This window comes from Protopterus annectens, chromosome 4.part0 (assembly GCF_019279795.1).
Source record: "Protopterus annectens isolate FY-2018-M chromosome 4.part0, PAN1.0, whole genome shotgun sequence".
NCBI lineage: Eukaryota > Metazoa > Chordata > Ceratodontiformes > Protopteridae > Protopterus > Protopterus annectens.
In genome coordinates, this window is record NC_056733.1 from 1153940058 (window position 1) to 1153961420 (window position 21363).

At 44.2% G+C, this 21363-nt stretch overlaps 1 protein-coding gene across 1 annotated transcript in view; it reads right to left on the reverse strand.

Annotated features, from left to right (window-relative positions):
• Positions 1 to 21363, reverse strand: part of CPSF1 (cleavage and polyadenylation specific factor 1) — a 2236766-nt gene that overhangs the window by 1842549 nt on the left and 372854 nt on the right. Inside the window, exon 8 of the mRNA XM_044069873.1 lies at positions 13049 to 13188. Within this exon, the coding sequence (XP_043925808.1) occupies positions 13049 to 13188 (140 nt within the window). The remainder of the gene's footprint in view (positions 1 to 13048; positions 13189 to 21363) is intronic.

Below are 21363 nucleotides of genomic sequence, written 5' to 3' on the forward strand. Positions count from 1 at the left end.
ATGTGGCTGACTCTAACCTATACCAGACTATAAGCATTCCAAAATCTGTAGCCAAATTATTCCAGTACAGGACAAACAGTACACTGTATTAACATGCATAAACAGCTTTTTTTTTTATCTTAACAGAAAGTACAGTTGCATAAAATCTTACCATAAGAGTAGATGTTCTTCTCTTCACTGTTGCAGTATTCTTCACCTTGGGGATCTCCTGCCAGGGTTAGCTCAATGCCCAGCTAGTATACCAAAGCCTGTAGAACTTGTATGCACTGTACATCACACACACGTTCCCCTCTCAGGAAGTAGGGCATAAAGGTGACATATGGATGTAATTACCCAAAACTGAATTGCCCCAGTAAAGAATAGTCTCCATACGACAAAATGAGGCTATGCACATCCAAAGGGATAAAATGTAGATGGAAAAGGAGAACCCTTGGCCAGCAGAGTAACCAAAACAAAACCCAAAAGAAAAAAGTGGGAATGGAGGGAGGGACCGAATACTGTAACAGTGAAGAGAACGACATTGACTATTATGGTAAGATTTTATATAACTGCACAATGTCTTTCGATATCACTGTTGCAGTATTCTTCTCCTTAGGAAGTGTAAAAAACTTAAGAAAAGGAAATGGAAGGTGGCTGGAAACAGTCCTTAACAAACCCATGCACGATGGCCATAGCAAAGCCTACTCTGGCCCTATAAACCATATCCAATTTATAATGCTTAGTAAAGGTATGCACCAAGTACCAGATTCAAGGATGGAATTAGTGCCCAAACTCTTGAAGAAAGCACCAGAAGAGGCATCAGCCCTAGTGGAATGAGTTCTAACTGAAGTAGACAGATACTTGTCATGAAAAAAATAAAAAGAAAATGGCCTTAAATATCCAGGAGGAGGTGGTTTGCTTGGAAATCGCTAAACCAAAATTCCTGGAATGATATGAAACAAAACACTGGTCAGACTTATGAATGATCTTAGTTTTATCCAAATAATATCTGAGCTGTCTGTGCAAATCCAAGGAATACAGGACCCGCTCATAAGTAGACTGGAGAAGGGAAAAAAAAAAGGGAGTTGTAACTACCTAATTTAAGGACAACTCTTTAACAATCCTGGGCATAAAGGAAGAATTTCTTTGTGGAAAAAAAAAAAAAAAAGAATAGGAATAGCCATAAGGACATGAAGCTCATAAACCCTCCGAGCAGAAGAGCAAGCAAAAAGGCAGTCTTTCAGGTACAGTGATGCAGACAAGCTGAAACTGCCAGCTCAAAAAGAGCCAGGGTCAATTTTTACAAAATAAAATTAAGTTCCCAAGGAGGAAGAATAGGCTTCCTTGGGGGTCTAAGATGTAGGATGCCTTTAAGAAACCGTTTGGCCTCAAAATAAGAAGCCAATGGTATATTCAAGGGCAAATATGCAGAAATATTTGAAAAATGTGCCTTCACAAAAGAAAAGGCCAAGCCATACTGCAGCAACTCACAAACAGGAGAGAACGAGAGGGATCCCCACTGAAAAATGGTCCTGGCTACAAGCATGGTACCAGATAGACAATCTTTTCCATTTGGACATGCAAGACTTTCTGGTTGCGGGTTATCTTGCCTCCTGTAAAACATTGAGCATGTCCTCTGAAATAAGTGCCTAAAAGGGATCAAAACCCTATCACCCCCAGTGTCAGCTGAAGAATAGACAAGTGATGATGGATGAGTGACTCCTTGCCCTGTGTGAGGAGGTTTAACCCGTGAAGTAAGTTGTGGTGATTGCCTCTGGCCAGATGCATTAAGAGGGGGAACCAGTGCTGTACTGGCCAAAAGGCAGTCATTAACAATTTTTGGAAAGCCCAGCTGAATCTTCCTACAGGACTCATGGAAAAAGAGGAAGAGTAGGGAAGGCATAGTGAAACATCCCCTTCCAAGGGAAATAAAGGGTGTCCATCTTCCATGCCAGATAGCATGGCACTGTGGAACAGAAAAGGGGGAGCTGCATGTTCAGAGGGAAGACAAAAAGATCTACCTGAGGAATAACCCACTGATGGACTATGTCCAGAAACATATCTCGGTAAAGATTCCATTCGAGGCTGTGTTTTGGACCTACTCAGAGAGTCTGCCAATAGGTTGTGGTGTGAAGGAATATACACTGCCTGAAGAGTTAACTGATAATGGATAGCCATATCCTAGGCCTGAACAGCCAGCCTGCAAAGAAGGCAAGACTTTGTGCCCACATGCTTATTGACATAAGACATCACTGGTGTTGTCTGTGAGCCTGGAGAAAGCATGAGGTGAAAAGCCTAATGGGCCAGAATCAGAGCTCTCATCTCTGTGATGTTAATACAGTCTGACTTCTGATGGAGGGCAGAGACCCTGAACTTTCAGGTGACCACAGGAAGCTCCTCACGCCATGTCTGAAGCATCGATGAGCAGTTCTTGAAACAAAACCGGAGTTTGAAAGGGCAGGCCTGGGTTGCAGAAAAGTTGTTGAATCCACCACTTGAATTCCCACTTGAGACAAGGAATGACAGGCACTCTGAAATCCAGACAGTGGAAATGCTGAAGCCAAACTGACTTCGGGTACCACTGAAGCTTCCGCATATGCAGTCTGGCAAGAGGGAGCATTGGAATAGAAGAGAACATGAATGCTAGAGCCTGAAGAAACTCCCTGACTGGAACGGCAGGCAGTGGAAGAAGAGACTGAAAGAAAGCTGCCAAGGACAAAACCTTTGGATGTGAAAAAGAGGCCAACCTTAGCACTATCTGAATCCTGCACCCCAGATATTCATGATCCTGAGAGAGAGTTAGGAAAGACCTCTAGAAGTTGATAGTGAACCCCAGACTTTGAAGGACAGAGACGTCCACATGCCTTGAACAGTCTTTCCTTTGAAATGCCCCCCACCCAACAGGGAAGTGTCAGTGTTCACTGTGGCACTTGGGGGGGTGACCTAGAATAATCTGTGGAGAAATCAAACACCAGTGGATATGATGTCTGCATATCCTCATTAGACTGACTAGGAATTGCATGGGTTGTTATAGCATGGACCACTGGACTGAGTATTTACTGCAACATCCCCATGTAGAATCTGGCAAGAGGACTCAAGAGTTATCAAAGCAGTCATCGACCTCAGCAGGTGAAGAATCAATCCTGCCAACAGCTTTGAGTAATACAGAACTTTGGAAGCCTGATGACGCAGGGAGAGGACTCTGGAATCTGTGAGTCTCACAGTTTGGCAATTTGAGTAATAGTATCCAGGTGGTACCCTATGAATTCTGCCATTTGGACCATGGTCATCTGAGATTTCTCCATGTTGATTGTAATTCCCAGATGGGAACGTAGCTGGAGCAAGGAGTCCCTGGCCCAAACAAGTAGATCCCTCAAGGAAGCACTTATGAGCCAGTCATCTTAACACTTGCAACCCTTGCAGCTTGAGATATGCTGAAAGGGTTCCAAGTGTTAGACTACTGGGAACCCTTGTGGCCTGAGAAATGCTGCAATCACGGACGTGTATTATGTGAGCATCCTGGGGGCTGTGGTGAGACCAAAAGGAAATACCTTCAACTGAAAGTGACTGGCTCCCAGCCAAAAGTGGAGGAACTTCCTGGACTGCCTCAATGTCTTGATGTGATAGTAGGCATCCTACAGGTCCAGTAATTATTTCCTGTCATCCTTCCTCATAAGATGTAAAATTGACTGAATTATGCACACTCAGGAATTTCATCTGTTTTACAAATTGGTTTAGATGACTGAGGCCCAGAATGGGCCTTAGGTCACAGTTTTTCTTCGGAACCAAAAATAATCTTGAATAGATTCCAGATCCAAGCTGGTCTGGCAGGACCTTCTGGATGACGTGCTTTTCTAGCAGATTGAAATTTCTGTGGCTGCTGCCTTTTTCTCACTGAATGGAACATCGGGAAGTTTTATTTGCTTGTTTATGGGTTGGGGAGCAAAAAAGTACAGTTTTGTACCTACCATAAATGTAGATGTCCAATAGATATGCAACTGCAGTCATAACATATGGGTTGTCCTGCCTCAGGCAGCCCTCGGTCGGCCGGATTCCAAAGTCTGGGTCCGACGTCGGCTGATGTCGCATTTCTCTCCGACGTCAGAGCGGCTGGAGTATATAAGCATCAGCCGACACCATCTTCTTCAGTGTTTCTTGCCCCAGATGCCAGGTGCCCTCCAAGGAAGGCTAAAATCAAATTTGTAAAACAAAAATAGGTTTCCAGACAAATAAGTAAGCAATAAACAGATACACCATGACAGATATCCCCAGCTAAGAATAACAGGGAGAGGAGTGGACCCAAGGCATAGAGGGGAAGGAGGGAGGGAAAACCCGACTGCAGTTGCATAACTATCGGACATCTACATTTATGGTAGGTACAAAACTGTACTATGTCCTTCAAGAATGCAAATGCAGTCATAACATATGGGTTGAATACCATAGCTTAGCTGGGGGAGGTGGTATGCTCTAGGAAAAGGATGGTGTAGCTAGCAATCCCTGCAGGACTGCCGAAGCAAAGCCTGCTCTAGATCTGGAAAATAAAGGGAGGTTGTAGTGTTTGGAAAATGTATGCACGGAGCTCCATGTAGCAGCTTCTAGAATATCCTTTGTAGGCACCCCTCTTAAGAGGACTGTGGAGGTGGCTGTAGCTCTAGTAGAGTGTGGTCTGATATTGGCTGGCACACTCTTTCCATGGAAGGAATAACAATATCTGATGCAATGTCCAATCCATTTTGAAATTGTCTGTTTGGAAATTGCTTTTCCCTGTACTCCAGGAGCGTAAGCTACAAATAGCTGGTCGGACTTCCTACTGATCTTGGTTCTGTCTAGATAGTAGCGAAGTTGTCTATGTATGTCCAAGGTATGCAACAGTCTTTCCCCTTTGTTTTCAGGATTGGGGAAGAAAGTAGGCAGGTGAATTGCCTGATTTAGAGAGACCCTAGATACCACTTTTGGCAGAAAGGAAGGATTGGTTCGTAAGGAGACCCTGTCTCAGTGGAAGATTATGAAGGGTGGTATTGCCATGAGTGCCTGTAATTCTGAAACCCTTCTAGCTCAGGTAATGGCCAGCAGGAAAGCTGTCTTCCAGGACAGAAATTGTAAATCCGCTGAAGCTGCTGGCTCGAAGGGAGGTAGAGTCAATTTTTCTAACACAAAATTGAGATCCCAAGCTGGTACTGGTGCCTTTCTTGGAGGTTTTATATTCTTGATCCCTCTAAGAAATTGCCTTAGCAAAGAATGTGAGAACACAGGTGGGTCAGTGTTGTATCTATCTGATATAGCTGAAGCATGTATTTTTATGGAAGAGTATGAAAGTCCCTTATTTAGCAATTCTGCCAAGTACTCCAGAATGAGTGGAATGCTCAGTACTGATGCATCTTGACCCTTGTTGGTATTCCAAATGCTGAAGCGCTTCCATTTGGCTGAGTAAGCCCTTCTGGTGGATGGTCTGCGGGCTTCTGTTAGTATCCGCTGAACTTCCTTGGAGAGAGATAAATTGAGGTTATTTATGTGATCTTCCAAGCTGTTAGCTGTAGAGTCTGGAGGTTGGGATGAGCTGTCCTGAAGTTGTGTTGAGTCAACAGTTGAGGCCATTTGGGAAGGGCCCACGGTTTGTTGTGACATATGCTCCGTAGTAGTGGGTACCAGTGTTGTCTCGGCCAGTTGGAGCTATTAGGATTCCCTTTGGCTGCTCTGCTTTGATCTTTAGTAACACTGTGGTCATCAGTGGCAGAGGTGGAAATGCATAGATGACTAGGGAGCTGCAGTTGAATGAGAGAGCATCTATCTTCCATGCTTGTGGATGATTTGTCCTTGAGCAGAACTTTTGTAGCTGATGATTGAGTTGGGAGGCAAATAGGTCTACGTCTGGCCTGCCCCATGCCGAGGTTAGTTGTGCAAAGATGTCTGGATATAACCTCCATTCGTGTGGGTCTAGGAAATTCCTGCTTAGACTGTCCGGCAGAACATTGTCTCTGCCTGGAACGACTGTAGCTGTATGTTCAGACTCAGTGATTTTTCCCAAAGATTCATTGTTAGCCTGCAAAGGGGGCAAGAGTGAGTACCTCCCTGCTTGTTTATGTACCACATCACAGTGGTGTTGTCTGTGCTTATTAGAAGATGGCCTTGATGAAGTTGATGTCCAAAGGCCTCGATGGCATGCATTACTGCCAGCATTTCTTTTAGGTTGATATGCAGATGTTCTTCCTTTGGGTTCCATTGCCCTTGAATAAATCTGCCGTCCATGTGTGCCCTCCATCCATGGTCTGAGGCGTCTGTGGTAATGGTCTGTGATGTTGTTGTGCTGAGACCATAAGCTCTTTAGATACCATTGAAGTTTTCTCATGTGTAGTCTTGCTAGTGGGACCAGGATAATGCAAGATGCCATGAACCCCAGGGCCTGTAGGAATCTCCTTGCAGTCATCTGGGAGAGGTTTGCTAAACTTTTGAAGTAATGAGTTAACTGCTCTTGCTTGTCTTCTGTCAAGTAGGCCATTTGAGAGGCTGTGTCTAGTTTGGCTCCTAAAAAAGTTATTTGCTGGGATGGTAGAAGTCTTGACTTTTGAAAGTTGACTGTGTATCCCAGAGCCTGTAGCAAGTGTATGACATAATTCAAGTTTTTTGTCAAGGTTAGTTCGTTGTCCGCTTGTATGAGGCAATCGTCCAGGTAGGGGTAGATTTGAATCCCCTGGAGTCTGCAATGAGCAATTACTGATGCCAGGCATTTTGTGAATACTCTGGGTGCAGTAGATAAGCCAAAAGGCAATGCTGAGAATTGATAATGCTCTGGCCCTGCAAGAAATCTGAGGTATCTTCTGCAGCTGTGTCTGATGGGGACATGCAGGTATGCCTCCTTGAGGTCCAGAGTAATCAGCCAAGACCCCTTGCCCAGCATGGGAAGGAGCTGCTGTAAGGTCAGCATTTTGAACTTTGGTACTATGAGAAAAGTGTTTAAAGCGGACAAGTCCAGTATCAGTCTCCATTGATTTTGTTTTCTTGGAACAAGGAACAGTCTTGAGTAAACTCCCTGACCTTGTTCTTGTTGAGGCACTTTTTCTATTGCTTTGATCTGAGCCAGCAGAGAAATTTGCTTGATAGCCTCTGCTTTTTGATTTTGTGGAAGATTTGGCATGCCTTGTTTTCTTGGTAAGGTATGAAAATAGAACCTGTAACCATGATCTATAATGTCCAATATCCATTTGTCTTTTATCAGTTTGTGCCAATTTTCTGAGAACAGAGATAACTTTCCTCCCAAAGGGGCTTGTTTTTGCTCCTTGGTCGGAGAAGTTAGAGTCAAGTCATTGAGATTGTCCCTGAGTGACAGGGGAAACCCCTGTGTCACCTCTTTGGTTTGTTGGTTGCCATTGGCGTCCCCTGTAGGATCCTCTATATTGCCCTCTGCCACGGGCACGCCTGTTCTTGCCCCTTTGAAATTTTTCAGGATTTGGGAATGACCAGTTTTTAGAAGGCCAGTTCCTGCTGAACCTGGGAGGCTAAACCTGGAGAAAATCTTTGACTGTCTGAACTGACTTGGCTTTTTCTTCAATGGTCTTTAACACATCTTTAGCATTATCACCAAAAAGTTTGTTCTTTTCCAAGGGAGCATCCAGTAGCTTTGCCTTAACATGATCCGGTAAGGGTTGCTCTTTTAACCATGCATGTCTACGAATGACAGCTCCTGTCATAGCTGCCCTACATGAAGCTTCCAATGCATCATATCCACACTGCAGAAAATGATTACTAACCTGCTGAGAGTTATGGACAGCCTCCTGCAAAGACTTCCTATCTAAAGGGTCAGGAGAGGCTAATTTTTTCTGTAAATCATCCAACAAGGAATCCTGATATTGAAACATATGAAACAGACAATTGAGAGCTCTCATAGTTAAGGTAGTAGAGGTGTAAACCTTCTTCCCCCATCTCTCTAAGGACCTTGCCTCTCTGTCGGAAGGCAAAGGATTTTTGGAAGTGGTAGCAGAAACCAGCTTAGGCCCCTGGGAAATAGTTTCTAAGTCTACAGCATGGGCCCTAAAGAAATGAGAATGGGTTTCAGGGACCCTATAGTATCTGTCAGGCTTGACAGGAGCCGGGGGCAGAGAATCAGGGGTAGCACTGGAGTCAGAGTAAAGGTCATCCAACACATCAAGCACAGGAGGAATAGCTAAGGGTCTGTGTTGTGGCTTTTTAAGGAAAGTTCGAAGGTGCTTCCTGGAATCAGAAAATTCCTGACCTTGCCACTGGAAATGCTCCCTCATGGAATGCAGAACTTCCCCAAAAGAAATATCCTCAGGAGGAGAGGCCGAAGGAATGGAGTCCTCTGCATCCGAATCCTCGAAAGTCTGAAAGGGGGGTTCCTGGGATTCGGAAAGCACAGAGTCTCCAGAATCTTCATCTGAAGAAAGGGGGTCAGGTGGTTCAACCCTGGGCCTCTTATCAGGAGGAGGCTGGGATCCTCTCTCAGGATGGGCCTGGGAGCCTCTGATCATAGAAATTAGATCTGCGGCCAAGGACATGATTTGGGCTTCAGGGTTAGGCTGAGGCAAGGTTTTAGCAGAGAGATGCTTGGCCTGGCTTGCTGCTTTGGCACGTGTGTAGGCCTTGATAGACATAGACATGGGAGGCCTGGCAGCCCCACGTGCAAGGGTAACCTTATCCACAGCAATGGTCTCGGGCATTTCCTCGGTTACAGTATCCGGAGAAAAATCAATAATTGGCGTCGGTGTTGCCTCTGGTGTCGGAGGTATCGGTAGTGCAGTGTCTTCGGTTCCAAGCGGTGGAATAACCGCCTCAGAGGGAACCGGGGCACTCGCGGTAAGTTTTGGCGTGGAGTCGGAGGAAGTCGCGGGCCAAGGAGGTCGGTCCCGGTCTTTCTGTTTTTTAGAAATATGTGTAGCCGGTTGTTCCAACGGCATAATGTAAGCAAACTTTTCGCCAAAAAAGTCTTCAGCGAACTCCGCCCGGCGCCTGAGAGTGTGCTTATTGAAGCGAGTACAGGCGGCACAGGCCGAGACGTCGTGGTCTGGGCCAAGGCAAGGGAGGCAGTAAGAATGGAAATCCTTATGAGGTATTTGTTTACCACAAGACAAACAATTATTTACTTTTTCAGTTAATTCTGACATCGGCTGAGGCAAGAAAAGGTCCCCAATGGGGTACTTAGCTTTTTTGATGTCTTCGGATTCGAAGAATACAGGAGCTGACCAACTGGCACTTGCGAACTGCTTCTGCTTCGGGCACCGCGCGGCAAGAAAGACTGAAGAAGATGGCGTCGGCTGATGCTTATATACTCCAGCCGCTCTGACGTCGGAGAGAAATGCGACATCAGCCGACGTCGGACCCAGACTTTGGAATCCGGCCGACCGAGGGCTGCCTGAGGCAGGACAACCCATATGTTATGACTGCAGTTGCATTCTTGAAGGACATCAATAACTTAGCCACTGGTTATTATTCCTGCACCCAAGAATCTTGTCTGATGGCTAACCAGATTTGAGAGTAGAGAGAGAAGTGCCCTCCAGAGTGCAGCAGTCAGGCAACTGTTTGGGGGTTTTAGAAGGGATCATCTGTAAAGGGACCTCAAAACTCCTGATTCTGCAGAGTGCATCTGCCACAGGGGTGCAATCTGTTAAATTTGTTTCTCCCTCTGCCTCTGGGCTGGGAGGTCTGTCTCCCTAAGTGTCCAAAGTAAAACCCTGGGACTTGCAAACTACAGCCTCTCTCCATCCATTTGGTTCTGGGACAAAATCCTTTATGGATGGGAAAATGGATGCCCACATCAGACAGTGTTTTGCCCTTCTGGTTGCTTCTAGTGAGCATTTCTTTGAACCTGGGTCAAAAGAGGGTGGACCCACTGAAATGGGCATTCAAAAAGGATGCCTCAAAGCTCTCTGCAAAATCCCAAAGATGAATCTGGGCATGCTGGCACATAGCAATGGCACTGCCTGCCTCTCTAGAAGTATCATCAGGCAAGAATAGTAGGCACATGGACACATTGAACAACTGCAGGGAGTCAGCTGTGAATCCATTGTCTTCTGGACATCTGCAGGTAAGGCACCTGAGAGGGACGTGGAGAGCTCCTTGGTAAAGTCTCTCTGGAATCTTGACCAGTGAGCTACATAATTCAACACAAGTAAAGAAAATGTTGCTGAAGGGCAAGTCCACTTTCAAACCTGTCCAAGGTCCTAGACTTCATGTTAGGGGGATAGACAGTCAACCTCTCTCCTCTGACAGTTCCTTCTTCATGGCTGCCACAATCACGATGGCATCTAAGGCAGGAACCTTGCTTCACTGAGACCTACACCTAGGGATAGCCAGAATCTTATCAGGCTTAAGTGGTACTGGCTCCACCATGTCCAGTTCTTTCATGCCCACTGAGAGACCAAATCACTAAGCTCATCAGCGGGAGGGAACCACCAAGGAAGTAAATGGGCCAACCCCAAAAGCCTCTTGGAAAACAAATTCTTCCTGGGAAGGCACAGCAATGGAACAACTCCCTCATTATCTCATTAGTTCTTTGATGTCTCCAAAGGAGGAGTCTTCCAAGGAGTATCATGGAGGATCCTCGCCTTCTTCAAACTCAGTATCTTCAGTGAGGAACTACTTAGAGGAGTCCAAATGCCTCCTTTTACAAGCCCACTTCTTATGCTTCTCCATGGTAAGTGGTTCCGAGGAAGGCTCGGAAGTCGAAGGAAAACTCAGTTGGTGAGTGTCATTGAAACTTAAAGAAGCTGACTGTCCCTGTCAAACAAAATGATGTGAAGGGGGGACTGAAGAAGCAAGACATGATCAAGGTGGAGTTGAGTGTTAATGATAGACTTCCTCCCTAGATCTAGACAGAACCCTTTCAAAGGTCTTAAAAGCTGAAGTTGAAACCAGCCCAGAGAATGGTCCTCTGGAATCTGAAGAATCCGCAAACAGCAGTGCTATCCAGAGCCAAAGCACCCAGGGTCAGGGATGATTCTGACCTCCATGGAGTCAACCCCAATCACAAAGCATCAATTCTAGCTTCTTGGCTTAGAGACTCCGAGATCCAATGCAGGAGTCAGGTGGGAAAGGACATGGTCAGAGCAGAAGCCTAGACTATTTGCTCTGACTAGGAAATCCCATGGGAAACACTTTGTTCCCTGAACACCACATTCGAAGGTCAGACCGTAAGGAGAAATTTAAGGGGGGAGGCGTTGGGACAGGGACTAGCCTGCCTGCAGTGGTGGGCAGTGGTGGGTGAAGGGAAGACCTCCATCTGGAACGTGGTCCATAGGAACTTACTACATCAACCTGTCAACATCGGCTTCACTGAGGCTCCTAGAAGACAGAATGACCTGAAAGACACTGCCATCAAAAAGGGGCCCCAGAGGATCGATGTGTCAATCTCTATTGTAAAATTGGAGAATGGAGACAGGGGCTGGCTGGCTCTGGAGAACCTTGGTGGAGCAGGAGGGAAATGGATCCTTATCAATTCTGAAACAGTAACTAGATCAGACAGCCTCAAAAACTTAGCAATGGACCCAAATGTTCAGGCGATCTTTTCCTAGTCTTCTTTTTCCTTATCTTATCCTTTTGTCTTTGTCCTTACACAACTTAGGCTTGCCCCCAGATTTTTATCAAGAGGAGGAGCCAGAAGCTGAGGCAAAAGTGACTGATTCTCCCCCAGTGGCAGGGAAAAGACCCTTTAATGCTGATTTATTGCGTCTATCTGACAGACCTCTTTTCCCAAAATCAGCACAGGAAACCGGATCAAAAGACACATATAAAAAAACAACCCATTGGAAAGAGCAGGAAGACAATAACCACCAGTAACAGTAAAAACACACAAAAAACCTAATAGTCGCTATAAGACAATAACCACCAGTAATAGTAAAAATACACAAAAAAAATATAATAGTCTCTAACAAACTGAACACTACAACTACTATAACTATTCCTAAATATCAACAGCTTTTTTTTTTCTTATAACACAGAGAAGGAAAAAGGAAAAAGGAAAATAATTCACCCGTGATACACAGAAGAAATTCAAGGTAACTAAACCACTAATAGGGAAAACTAAGCTCAAAGTATTTAACAAAACATTTGATTATCAAAACTAGAGAAAAAAGGAAGAATTTATCTGAAAAATTATTCTTTGACAGTGCTGAGCCCAGAGCTCACATCCGAATCCAATAAACGAGATACAAGATTGTTGGAGGTATTATAGGACAGAAAACAGTTATGGGTATTGGGTGGAGCCTTAGCCCTAGATTTGCAGACCCCATTCTAGATGCAGACCTCTCTGCACCTCCCAAAAAATTGCACACATTGGATCCAATCAGACCCATGAGTTGAGGCGAACGGAAAATACATCACCTGATCTTGGGTTTCAATTAATTCTTTAGCAAAGTTGGATATGGTTCCTAATTTTAGGGAATCCTTTCATGATGCCACCCAAGGTGGACTGTTTGGAACTCTGCCTAATGGTGAGCAGAATGAACTAGACCACAACAAATACAAAAGTTGCATACTTGCCATAGCAATATCTCTCTGCGTGGCCTCATATCATTGCCCACCTTCTGTAACCTGGCAAAAGGCGATTCTTAACCTATTACTGGGTACATTTTTGCATAGGATGGCTTGGTACCATTTATGAGTGGCCTACCTTTCGGATCTGAAGAGTGAAGCTAGAATGCAGAGAGCTGAAGCCCAGGAAAGTTAAAATTGGTGCTGACTAAAAAAATGGCACTTCAGTCCTAGTGGTGAGAAGGATGGACAATGACCACACAGTTCTAGCATTATGGTAAGCACACAAACTTTTGTATACCTACAGAGAGGATACTGGTAGAAAAGGCACTAAAATAAAGCAATGAGCACTGGATATCATGCAACTTCATTCCTGAATTAATGCTTTGTAACAGGCAATAACACTTCTGTTTTTGTTAATCTTTTAGTAATAGGGAAATTTGGGCAAAAGAGCATTACAGCAAACTTTTAGTTTTTCTCTTAGCAAACTCTTTTTCTCTTATTTTCTGTACTTAAATGCAACCACCCCGTTGTACTTGGGTGTTATAATATCAAGCTGGAGTACAACATTTCACATTATATCACTCACCTATTGGTTTGGGTACAGCCAATGCCTGAGTACAGTCAAATGGCAAGTTACTAAGAGACCAGATTACAGGATGAACTCGCTGCATGATGTTTAAAGAGATGGCCACAATGCTGCATGTGTCCTGACGAACTGCCACACGACTGAAAGAGAAAAAAATAAACTTAACACTGCAGATAAAAACATGCAAATGACACTAAAAGTGCTTCAAACTACAGTTGATATTCATATCAAAACATGAACCTTTGACAATCACTGTACTGTAATCAGTGAAGAGCCCCTTTCATCACAGTTGTAGCCAGAAGTCACAGCTTCAATACTTAGATATCATTTACTTCAAAAGTATCCCCTTACAACAGCAGGTTTCTTGTCAGTATCAGTGCACATTTAAGTACTTAGTCAATATACAGTTGCAAAATGTGACAGCAGAACAAAGACAACACTTATACCGGCCGCACAAATATGGATCAACACAACTATAAGATTACTGAATCTGCCACAAACTTGTATTTTTACTTTGTTCACTCTCACTTGATACTCCAGTCAGCTACGGAATGATTATTCTGTTGAACTACAGTTACAGTATAGCTATGAATTTCTTGCAGTGCCTCCACTGCTGGTTCGCTAACAAATGTCAAATGGTTATGGGCAATAAACAACATAGGAAAACAATGACCTCCCAAAGACATCTCTTTTCAGTGGACAGGTACTGACACAAAGGAGACCACTGGAGGTATTTTACAAACTAGGACAAAGGATGTTACTAAAAGAAGAACAAACACTAAGTATCATTGTGCTTATTGTTTTCCCTGATGACAGGTATGCAGCCTGCAACCACCAAGGTAATGCTTGCCCTAAACAGAAAGTGCATGACTTGCAGACAAGTCTAGTTCATACCCATCTGTTTTCTGGGCATCTCAAAAGACAAGGTCAGCCTTAGTCTGCATATATTTACATAACTGTATTTGTTCAGTGGGCTAGGCTGGGGCCTGGGATGAAAAGTAATGAAGGTATTACTTACATTCCAGCAAGTACATCATTGAAAAATACATATATTTAGATTGTAAAAGCAGGAACATAAATGATGACATCTGTAAAAAAATAAGCAATTATTTGGAATAAATCAGACAACAACTAAGCAAACAGTAATTTACAACTGTATGCACTGCAGTGTTTTCTGAATAAACATGTATACATTATTTGTAGATTTCGAGCAATATTTCTTGATGTCTTACATCTGCTGTAGCAGAATTACATGTAAATGGGAAATGAGCTGCAAGGTTTCAGACACAGGATCCAGTTGGGCTACAAGGATTAGTATAAATAAGGAAATGAGGGAAATGAAAGAAGAGTTAGAACAGTTAATTGTATTATGGGAAGTTGTAGTTATTAGTGTTAGCTTTGATTAGAAAGCAGTACAAAGCTAGCGCCGTGTAAATGTTCTCCTCATTCACGAGTTTTTCATACTAAAAATATAAGGGTTAAAAATGTATGTCTAGGCTTCTAAAGATTAGCCTAGTAAGTACCCATACACCTATAATTATGTACATTACAAGAAGGATCAGCACACTGGGTCATCAGAAAGAAAACAACTTGAAATACAGACGAGTCGTAACCTCATCAGTCACTACTGCTGGACTACTATGCACCAACAGTTACAATAATCACAGCTTTGGCCTTCACAGTCTACTACCTCATTCCAAACTGCAGTCATTTACAGTGTCATTTTCATGCCTGGCAGTTTAATGCAAATTAACCTGAACCTTCTCAAAGTCCTGTCATTATACTCGATATCCTACAGACTGCTAAAAGGTGACCTGTGCCCGACGCACACAAAATCCTCCGACCTAGTATTGATGGACTTGCACATCAAGTCAAATGGCATCAGAAATACTCAGTTTAGGGATTTAAACCTCTTCTGCAACATCAACATAACAGTTTCGAGGGAGAAGTATAGTTTGCAAAGGATAACACAGCTTTGGAACAGACTACCCATCCACATAAAACAAAAAGTACAGTTTTGTACCTACCATAAATGTAGATGTTCGAAGATCCACATTGCTGCAGTCCTTACACTTGGGTAGTCCGCTGTCCTCGGTCGGCCCGAATATCAAAGTATAAGGCTGACGTCGGTCAAGGTGCATTTGACTGACATCAGGACGTCAGGGTACAAATGCGCATGACCGACGTCATATCCTCAGTCTTTTCTTGCCCCAGATGTCAGAAGACCCTAAAAATAAAGGTCAAAACCAAAAGACAGCCAACAAGCAACCAACCACCCTTGCACTAATTATATGTACAATATCTACAAAATATACACAATATGTACAACCCAACCCACACAACCACCTCTAACTACAGAGGGGAAGGAGGGAGGGTAAATTGGACTGCAGCAATGTGGATCTTCGAACATCTACATTTATGGTAGGTACAAAACTGTACTATGTTCTTCATCTCACATTGCTGCAGTCCTTACACTTGGGTAGAATCCCAAAGCAGAGGTAAGGGAGGATGGCCAAATTATAAGGAAGCAGGAGCTGCCAAAATGCCCTGCAAAACAGCAGTGGCAAAACCAGCCCTGGATTTAGAGTAAAGTGGTAGGTGATAATGCCTAGAGAAAGTATGCACTGAACTCCAAGTAGCTGCCTCCAAAATATCCTTGGTTGCCACCCCCCTCAGAAAAGCTGTCGAAGTGGCAGTAGCCCTAGTGGAATGAGGCCTAATCCCAGCTGGAATCTCCTTGCCATGATGGGAATAACAGAAAGCAATGCAAAACCCAATCCACTTAGAAATAGTTTGTTTTGACACAGGCTTGCCCTGAGAACTCAAAGCAAAAGAAACAAATAACTGCTGAGACTGCCTGAACCCTTTAGTTCTGTCCAAATAATATCGCAACTGCCTGTGTACATCTAAAGTGTGCAAAATCTTTTCCCCTTTATTTTGGGGATTTGCATAAAAAGTAGGCAAATGAATAGTTTGGTTTAAAGCCACACTAGAAACCACTTTAGGCATAAAGGAAGGATTAGTACGTAAAGATACCCTATCCTTATGAAAAATTAAGAAAGGCTCAACCGCCATAAGGGCCTGTAATTCAGAAACCCTTCTTGCAGAGGTAATGGCCAACAAAAAGGCAGTCTTCCAAGATAAATATTTCAACTCAGTAGTAGCTGCAGGCTCAAAAGGTTGTAGAGTGAGTTTCTCCAACACAAAATTGAGATCCCAAGCAGGAGTAGGAGCTCTCCGTGGGGGTCTTATATTCTTTGCCCCTCTAAGGAATTGCTTGAACAAAGGATGAGAAAACAATGGTGGGTCACAGTCATAGTGAGCTGAAATTGCTGCAGCATGAACCTTAATAGAAGAGAAGGACAAACCTTTGTCCAGTAACTCAGTAAGATATTGAAGAGCCACACTTAAATTAGGCTCAGAAACATCAAAATCCTTTGCTGCACTCCAAAATAAAAATCTCTTCCATGTATCTGCGTACACTTTCCTTGTACTAGGCCTTCTAGCTTCCAAAATCACATTCAAAACTTGTTGTGGAAGTTGAGACCCTCTACGGTTCAAAACAGAATATGCCAGGCTGTTAGGTGAAGAGAGTGAAGTTTGACATTGAGCAAATGACTGTCCTCCTGGGACAACAGGTGTGGAATCGAAGGCAAAGGCCATGGAGGCGTCCGTACCAGACTTCTCAGTAATGGGTACCAGTGCTGTCGAGGCCAATCTGGAGCTATTAAAATCATCCTTGGCTTGTCCTGTCTGACCTTTAGAAGTACCTTTGGGAGGAGAGGCAGAGGAGGAAAGGCATACACATGAAGATTGCTCCAATTGAAAGAAAGAGCATCCACTTTCCAAGCTGTGGGATGAAACCTTTCGTGCAAAACTTTGGCAGCTGATGGTTTAGTGGAGAAGCGAACAGATCTATGTCTGGAGTTCCCCATGACACTGTCAATTTCTGAAATACATGAGGATCCAATTTCCACTGTGGGGATCCATAATTGATCTGCTCAACACATCTGCTAAGGAGTTCTGTGCTCCCGGCAGAAACCTTGCCTGAAGATTGAGCTGTAAACTGAGAGCAGTCTCCCACAAAATCATTGCTTGCCTGCATAGAGGATAAGAATGTGTTCCCCCTTGCTTGTTGATGTACCACATGACAGTTGTGTTGTCTGTTAGAATCAACACCTGCCCAGGAAGAAGTAAATCCTTGAAAGCTATTAATGCAAACTGGACTGCTAACATCTCCTTCAGGTTGATATGTAGATGTTGTAGTCTGGCAGGCCACTTGTCTTGTATCCACTTTCCATTTAGATGAGCTCCCCAAGCTTTGTCTGAGGCATCTGTCGTTAAAATCTGACTCGCCTCTGGCCGGGTCACAGAGAGTCCCTTGTTTAGGTGACATTCCTGAGCCCACCACAAAAATTCCTTTTGAATGCAAGGTATTATTTGAATGACAGTGTCCAGATCCTGGCAGTGCTGTGTCCATACATTTTTGAGATACCATTGCAGCTTCCTCATATGCAGTTTGGCATTGGGAAGCACCAGAATACAAGATGCCATGAACCCTAAGGCTTGAAGGACTGTCCTTGCAGTCAGCCCGGACTGATGAGATAGTTGATGGAAGTAAAGGGAAAGATTCTTTTGTTTGTCCGGGGTTAAAAGGGCCATCTGGGATGCTGTATTCAGTCTTACACCCAGAAAGCACATGTCCTGAGAGGGTACTAGACTGGACTTTATTTCGCTCACAGAATACCCCAGGCATCTTAGCACTGCTATCACATATTCCAAATGATGAAGAAGCTCTTCCTTCCTTGAGCCAGAATCAGGCAATCGTCCAAATAAGGATAGATCTGTATTCCTTTTAGCCTGAAGAAAGCTATCACTGGAGCCAGAACTTTCGTGAACACTCTGGGCGCAGTAGATAAGCCAAAGGGCAATGCAGAGAACTGATAGTGAGAAGTCCCAGCTCGAAGCGCAGATACTTCCTGCAACTTAGTCTGATAGGAACATGAAGGTAAGCCTCCTTGAGATCCAAAGTTACCATCCAATGATCTTTGCCCAGCAGAGGTAAAAGCTGTTGTAACGTCAACATTTTGAACTTGGGAATGTCCAGATAAGTGTTGAGGATAGATAAATCCAAAATTGGTCTCCACGTGTTCCCCTTCTTTGGTACTAGGAACAGGCGAGAATAAAATCCTAGGCCCACTTCTGGCATAGGGACCGGCTGTATGGCCCCTAGTTGGAGTAACAGAGAAATTTGCTTGTGAGCCTCTATTCTTTGTTGAGGAGGAACGTCTGGCATGCCTCTGAAAGGAGGCAAGGTATGGAAATAAAACCTGTAACCGTGGTGTATGATATCCAATACCCATCTGTCTTGGGTAATTAAACTCCAGTTTTCCTTGAAAAGTGCCAACCTTCCTCCCAAAGGTGCTGCCAGACGAGAAGGGTCTGGCAGCTGAAAAGGTAGGTCATTGGGTCTGTTTACGAAAGGACTGACCCCTGCCCTCACCTGAAGACTGTGCAGGAGAACTCCCTGTTCTAGGCTTGAAAGAGCCCTGAGCTCTGCCCCTACCACGTCTAGATCTACCCCTAGACTGGGAATCATAAGAAGGATACGTCCACCCTTTAGTAGGCCAATTTCTACTAAACTTTGGAGGCTGAACCTGCAAAAAATCTTTAACAGTCTGCATAGACTTAGCCTTGTCTTCCATTTTCTTTAAAACTGCCTCAACAGGAGAACCAAACAACACATCAGATTGTAAAGGAGCATCTAAAATCCTTGTTTTAACATGGTCAGATAAATTTTGATCCCTCAGCCAGGCGTGCCTGCGAAGAACTGACCCAGTGGCAGCCACCCTAGACGAGGCCTGTACAGCATCAAAACCACATTGCAAAGAATGCTTACCCACCTGTCCAGAAACATGTACTAAATCTTGTAACTCTTTACAATCAATACCTTCCGCCAGAGCATCAACCTTAGACTTCAATTGTGAAAGGAGATAGTTTTGGTATTTCAACATGTGACACTGGCAATTCAAAGCCCTCATAGCTAGAGTGGAAGAAGTACAAACTTTCTTTCCCCATCTATCCAAGGCCCTGGCCTCTTTATCTGCAGGAACCAGATTCTTGACAACAGAAGCCTTAACACCTTTAGGCCCCTGGCTAACAGTTTCTGGGTCTGCCCTAGGACTCTTAAAAAGATACTTATGAGCTTCAGGCACCCTGTAATACCTATCCGGTTTAACAGGAGCAGGAGGCAAAGAATCAGGATTAAGAGAAGCTTCTGTAAAAACATCTTCCACTACATTCAAAACAGGAGGTATAGCCAAAGGCCTATGCTGGGGTAAAAACAAAAATTCCCTAAGCCTTTTCCTGGAATCAGAGAAGTCCTGACCTTCCCACTTAAAATGCTCCCTCATGGAATGAAGAGTTTCTGAAAAGAAAAATCCTCAGGAGGAGAAGCAGAAGGAGTAGAATCATCCACATCAGAATCAGAATAAGGAGAGTACTCCTGCAAGTCTTCAGTCAAGACTCTGAAACATCCAAGCCTGCTCAAAACTCCCTAGCTCAGGCTCCACCCTAGGTCTCTTATCAGGAGGGGGCAAAGAACCCCTAATCAAAGTAATCAAATCTTCTGCCATTTTAAGCATATGCTTCTTGGGCACAGTTCCAGAAGAACTAGGGGTGACACCAACTGAAGCTAAACCTGGCCTGCCTCTAGGAGAAGCCTTGGAAACAGAAGGAGAGGGCCTAACCACCCTAGGCAGGCAGGGGAGTATAGTAACCTGAGAAGCCCCATCACCCTGACCTGCCTCCTGAGAGGCCACATCCTGCAATAACAAGGTCTCTCCCTGGGATCCCAAAGAAACCTCCGGTGGAACCACCGGCTCCACCGACACCTCTAAAGAACCGGCGTCTGGTACGGACGGTTCTTCTAGCCTAGGCTTAACTGCTTTGTCCTTGCGCTTCTTGAAGAAGCGGCCGGAGCATCCAACGGCATTTTATAATTGCACCGCTTCCCGAAGATTAACCTGGCACAATCTAATCTCCTCTTTATAGTGCGCTTATTAAATCTAGCACAAGAGCGACACCCAACAACGTCGTGCTCAGGCCCTAAACAAGGAATACACAAAGTATGATAGTCTCTATGCGGTATCTGTTTCCCACAAGAAATACAATTATTCACTTTTTCTGATATCCAGTAAACCACTGAGGCAAGAAAAAACTAAAATATTCCCCAACGGGGTACTTAGCCAACTTTGACTCGGTCTGAAACTCCGAAAACGAAAAATTTCAGAACGCCAACCGGCACTTGCAATACTGCTTCTGCATCGGACCATGCGGCAAAAAAGACTGAGGATATGACGTTGGTCATGCGCATTTGTACCCTGACGTCCTGATGTCAGTCAAATGCGCCTTGACCGACGTCAGCCTTATACTTTGATATTCGGGCTGACCGAGGACAGCGGACTACCCAAGTGTAAGGACTGCAGCAATGTGAGATGAAGAACATCCTATCCCTGTCCACATTCTAGTGCAACTTGGATATATGGATGGGAAATGTAAATTTATATCCCCATGATTGCCTCCCATGCTCGGGTCCCCTCAAATTATCTATGGTATGACTCCAGTTATTTTCATTAGGAGTAATATATAATTACCGCACATGGGATGGGTAAGGCCAATCTAACATCAAATGGGATAGGTTAATTCTAGCAACAAAAGAGAAACAGACTAGGCATAAAATGGCCCACAAAGGTAGCTAGCTACCTTAGTACTTTCCTATGAACCTATAAAATAGTTATCCACATCAAAAAGATTCTAATACACACACCAGTGGAGGTGGCATTTCAAGTACTCAGTGATAATGCAAATGAACCACCTGTTGTTGCTTGTAAACATAATGACAACAAAACAAAAGTTAAGAGATAACACCTGCATTGTAACTGGGAAGGTCAACTTGCTTCCTTTCAGCTGGGTATCCAAATGGAAAACAAAATACAAAAAATGTGGTTCACTGGCAGGAACAGAGAGGGAGGAGGCTTGACTTGCCACATGGGAAAGATCCAATGAGAGCTCTTGGTAGTGCAGCCCATGGAATCCAGACCAGAGGCATGTACTTCCTCAGTTTAATCATGTAGGCTATGGGCAGTCAAAAGGGAAAGTTCTCATGCTCCTCCTCAAAGACTGGCAGCTCTAAGCTGGGGGGGAGGGGGGGGTGGAGTTCCTGAGGCCATAGGAGACTTAGGGTTGCCACCACGTTGTGGTGGGGTCTTCTGTGAATAAGTGTCTCACTTAAATGACATGCAATCGTTCAACCC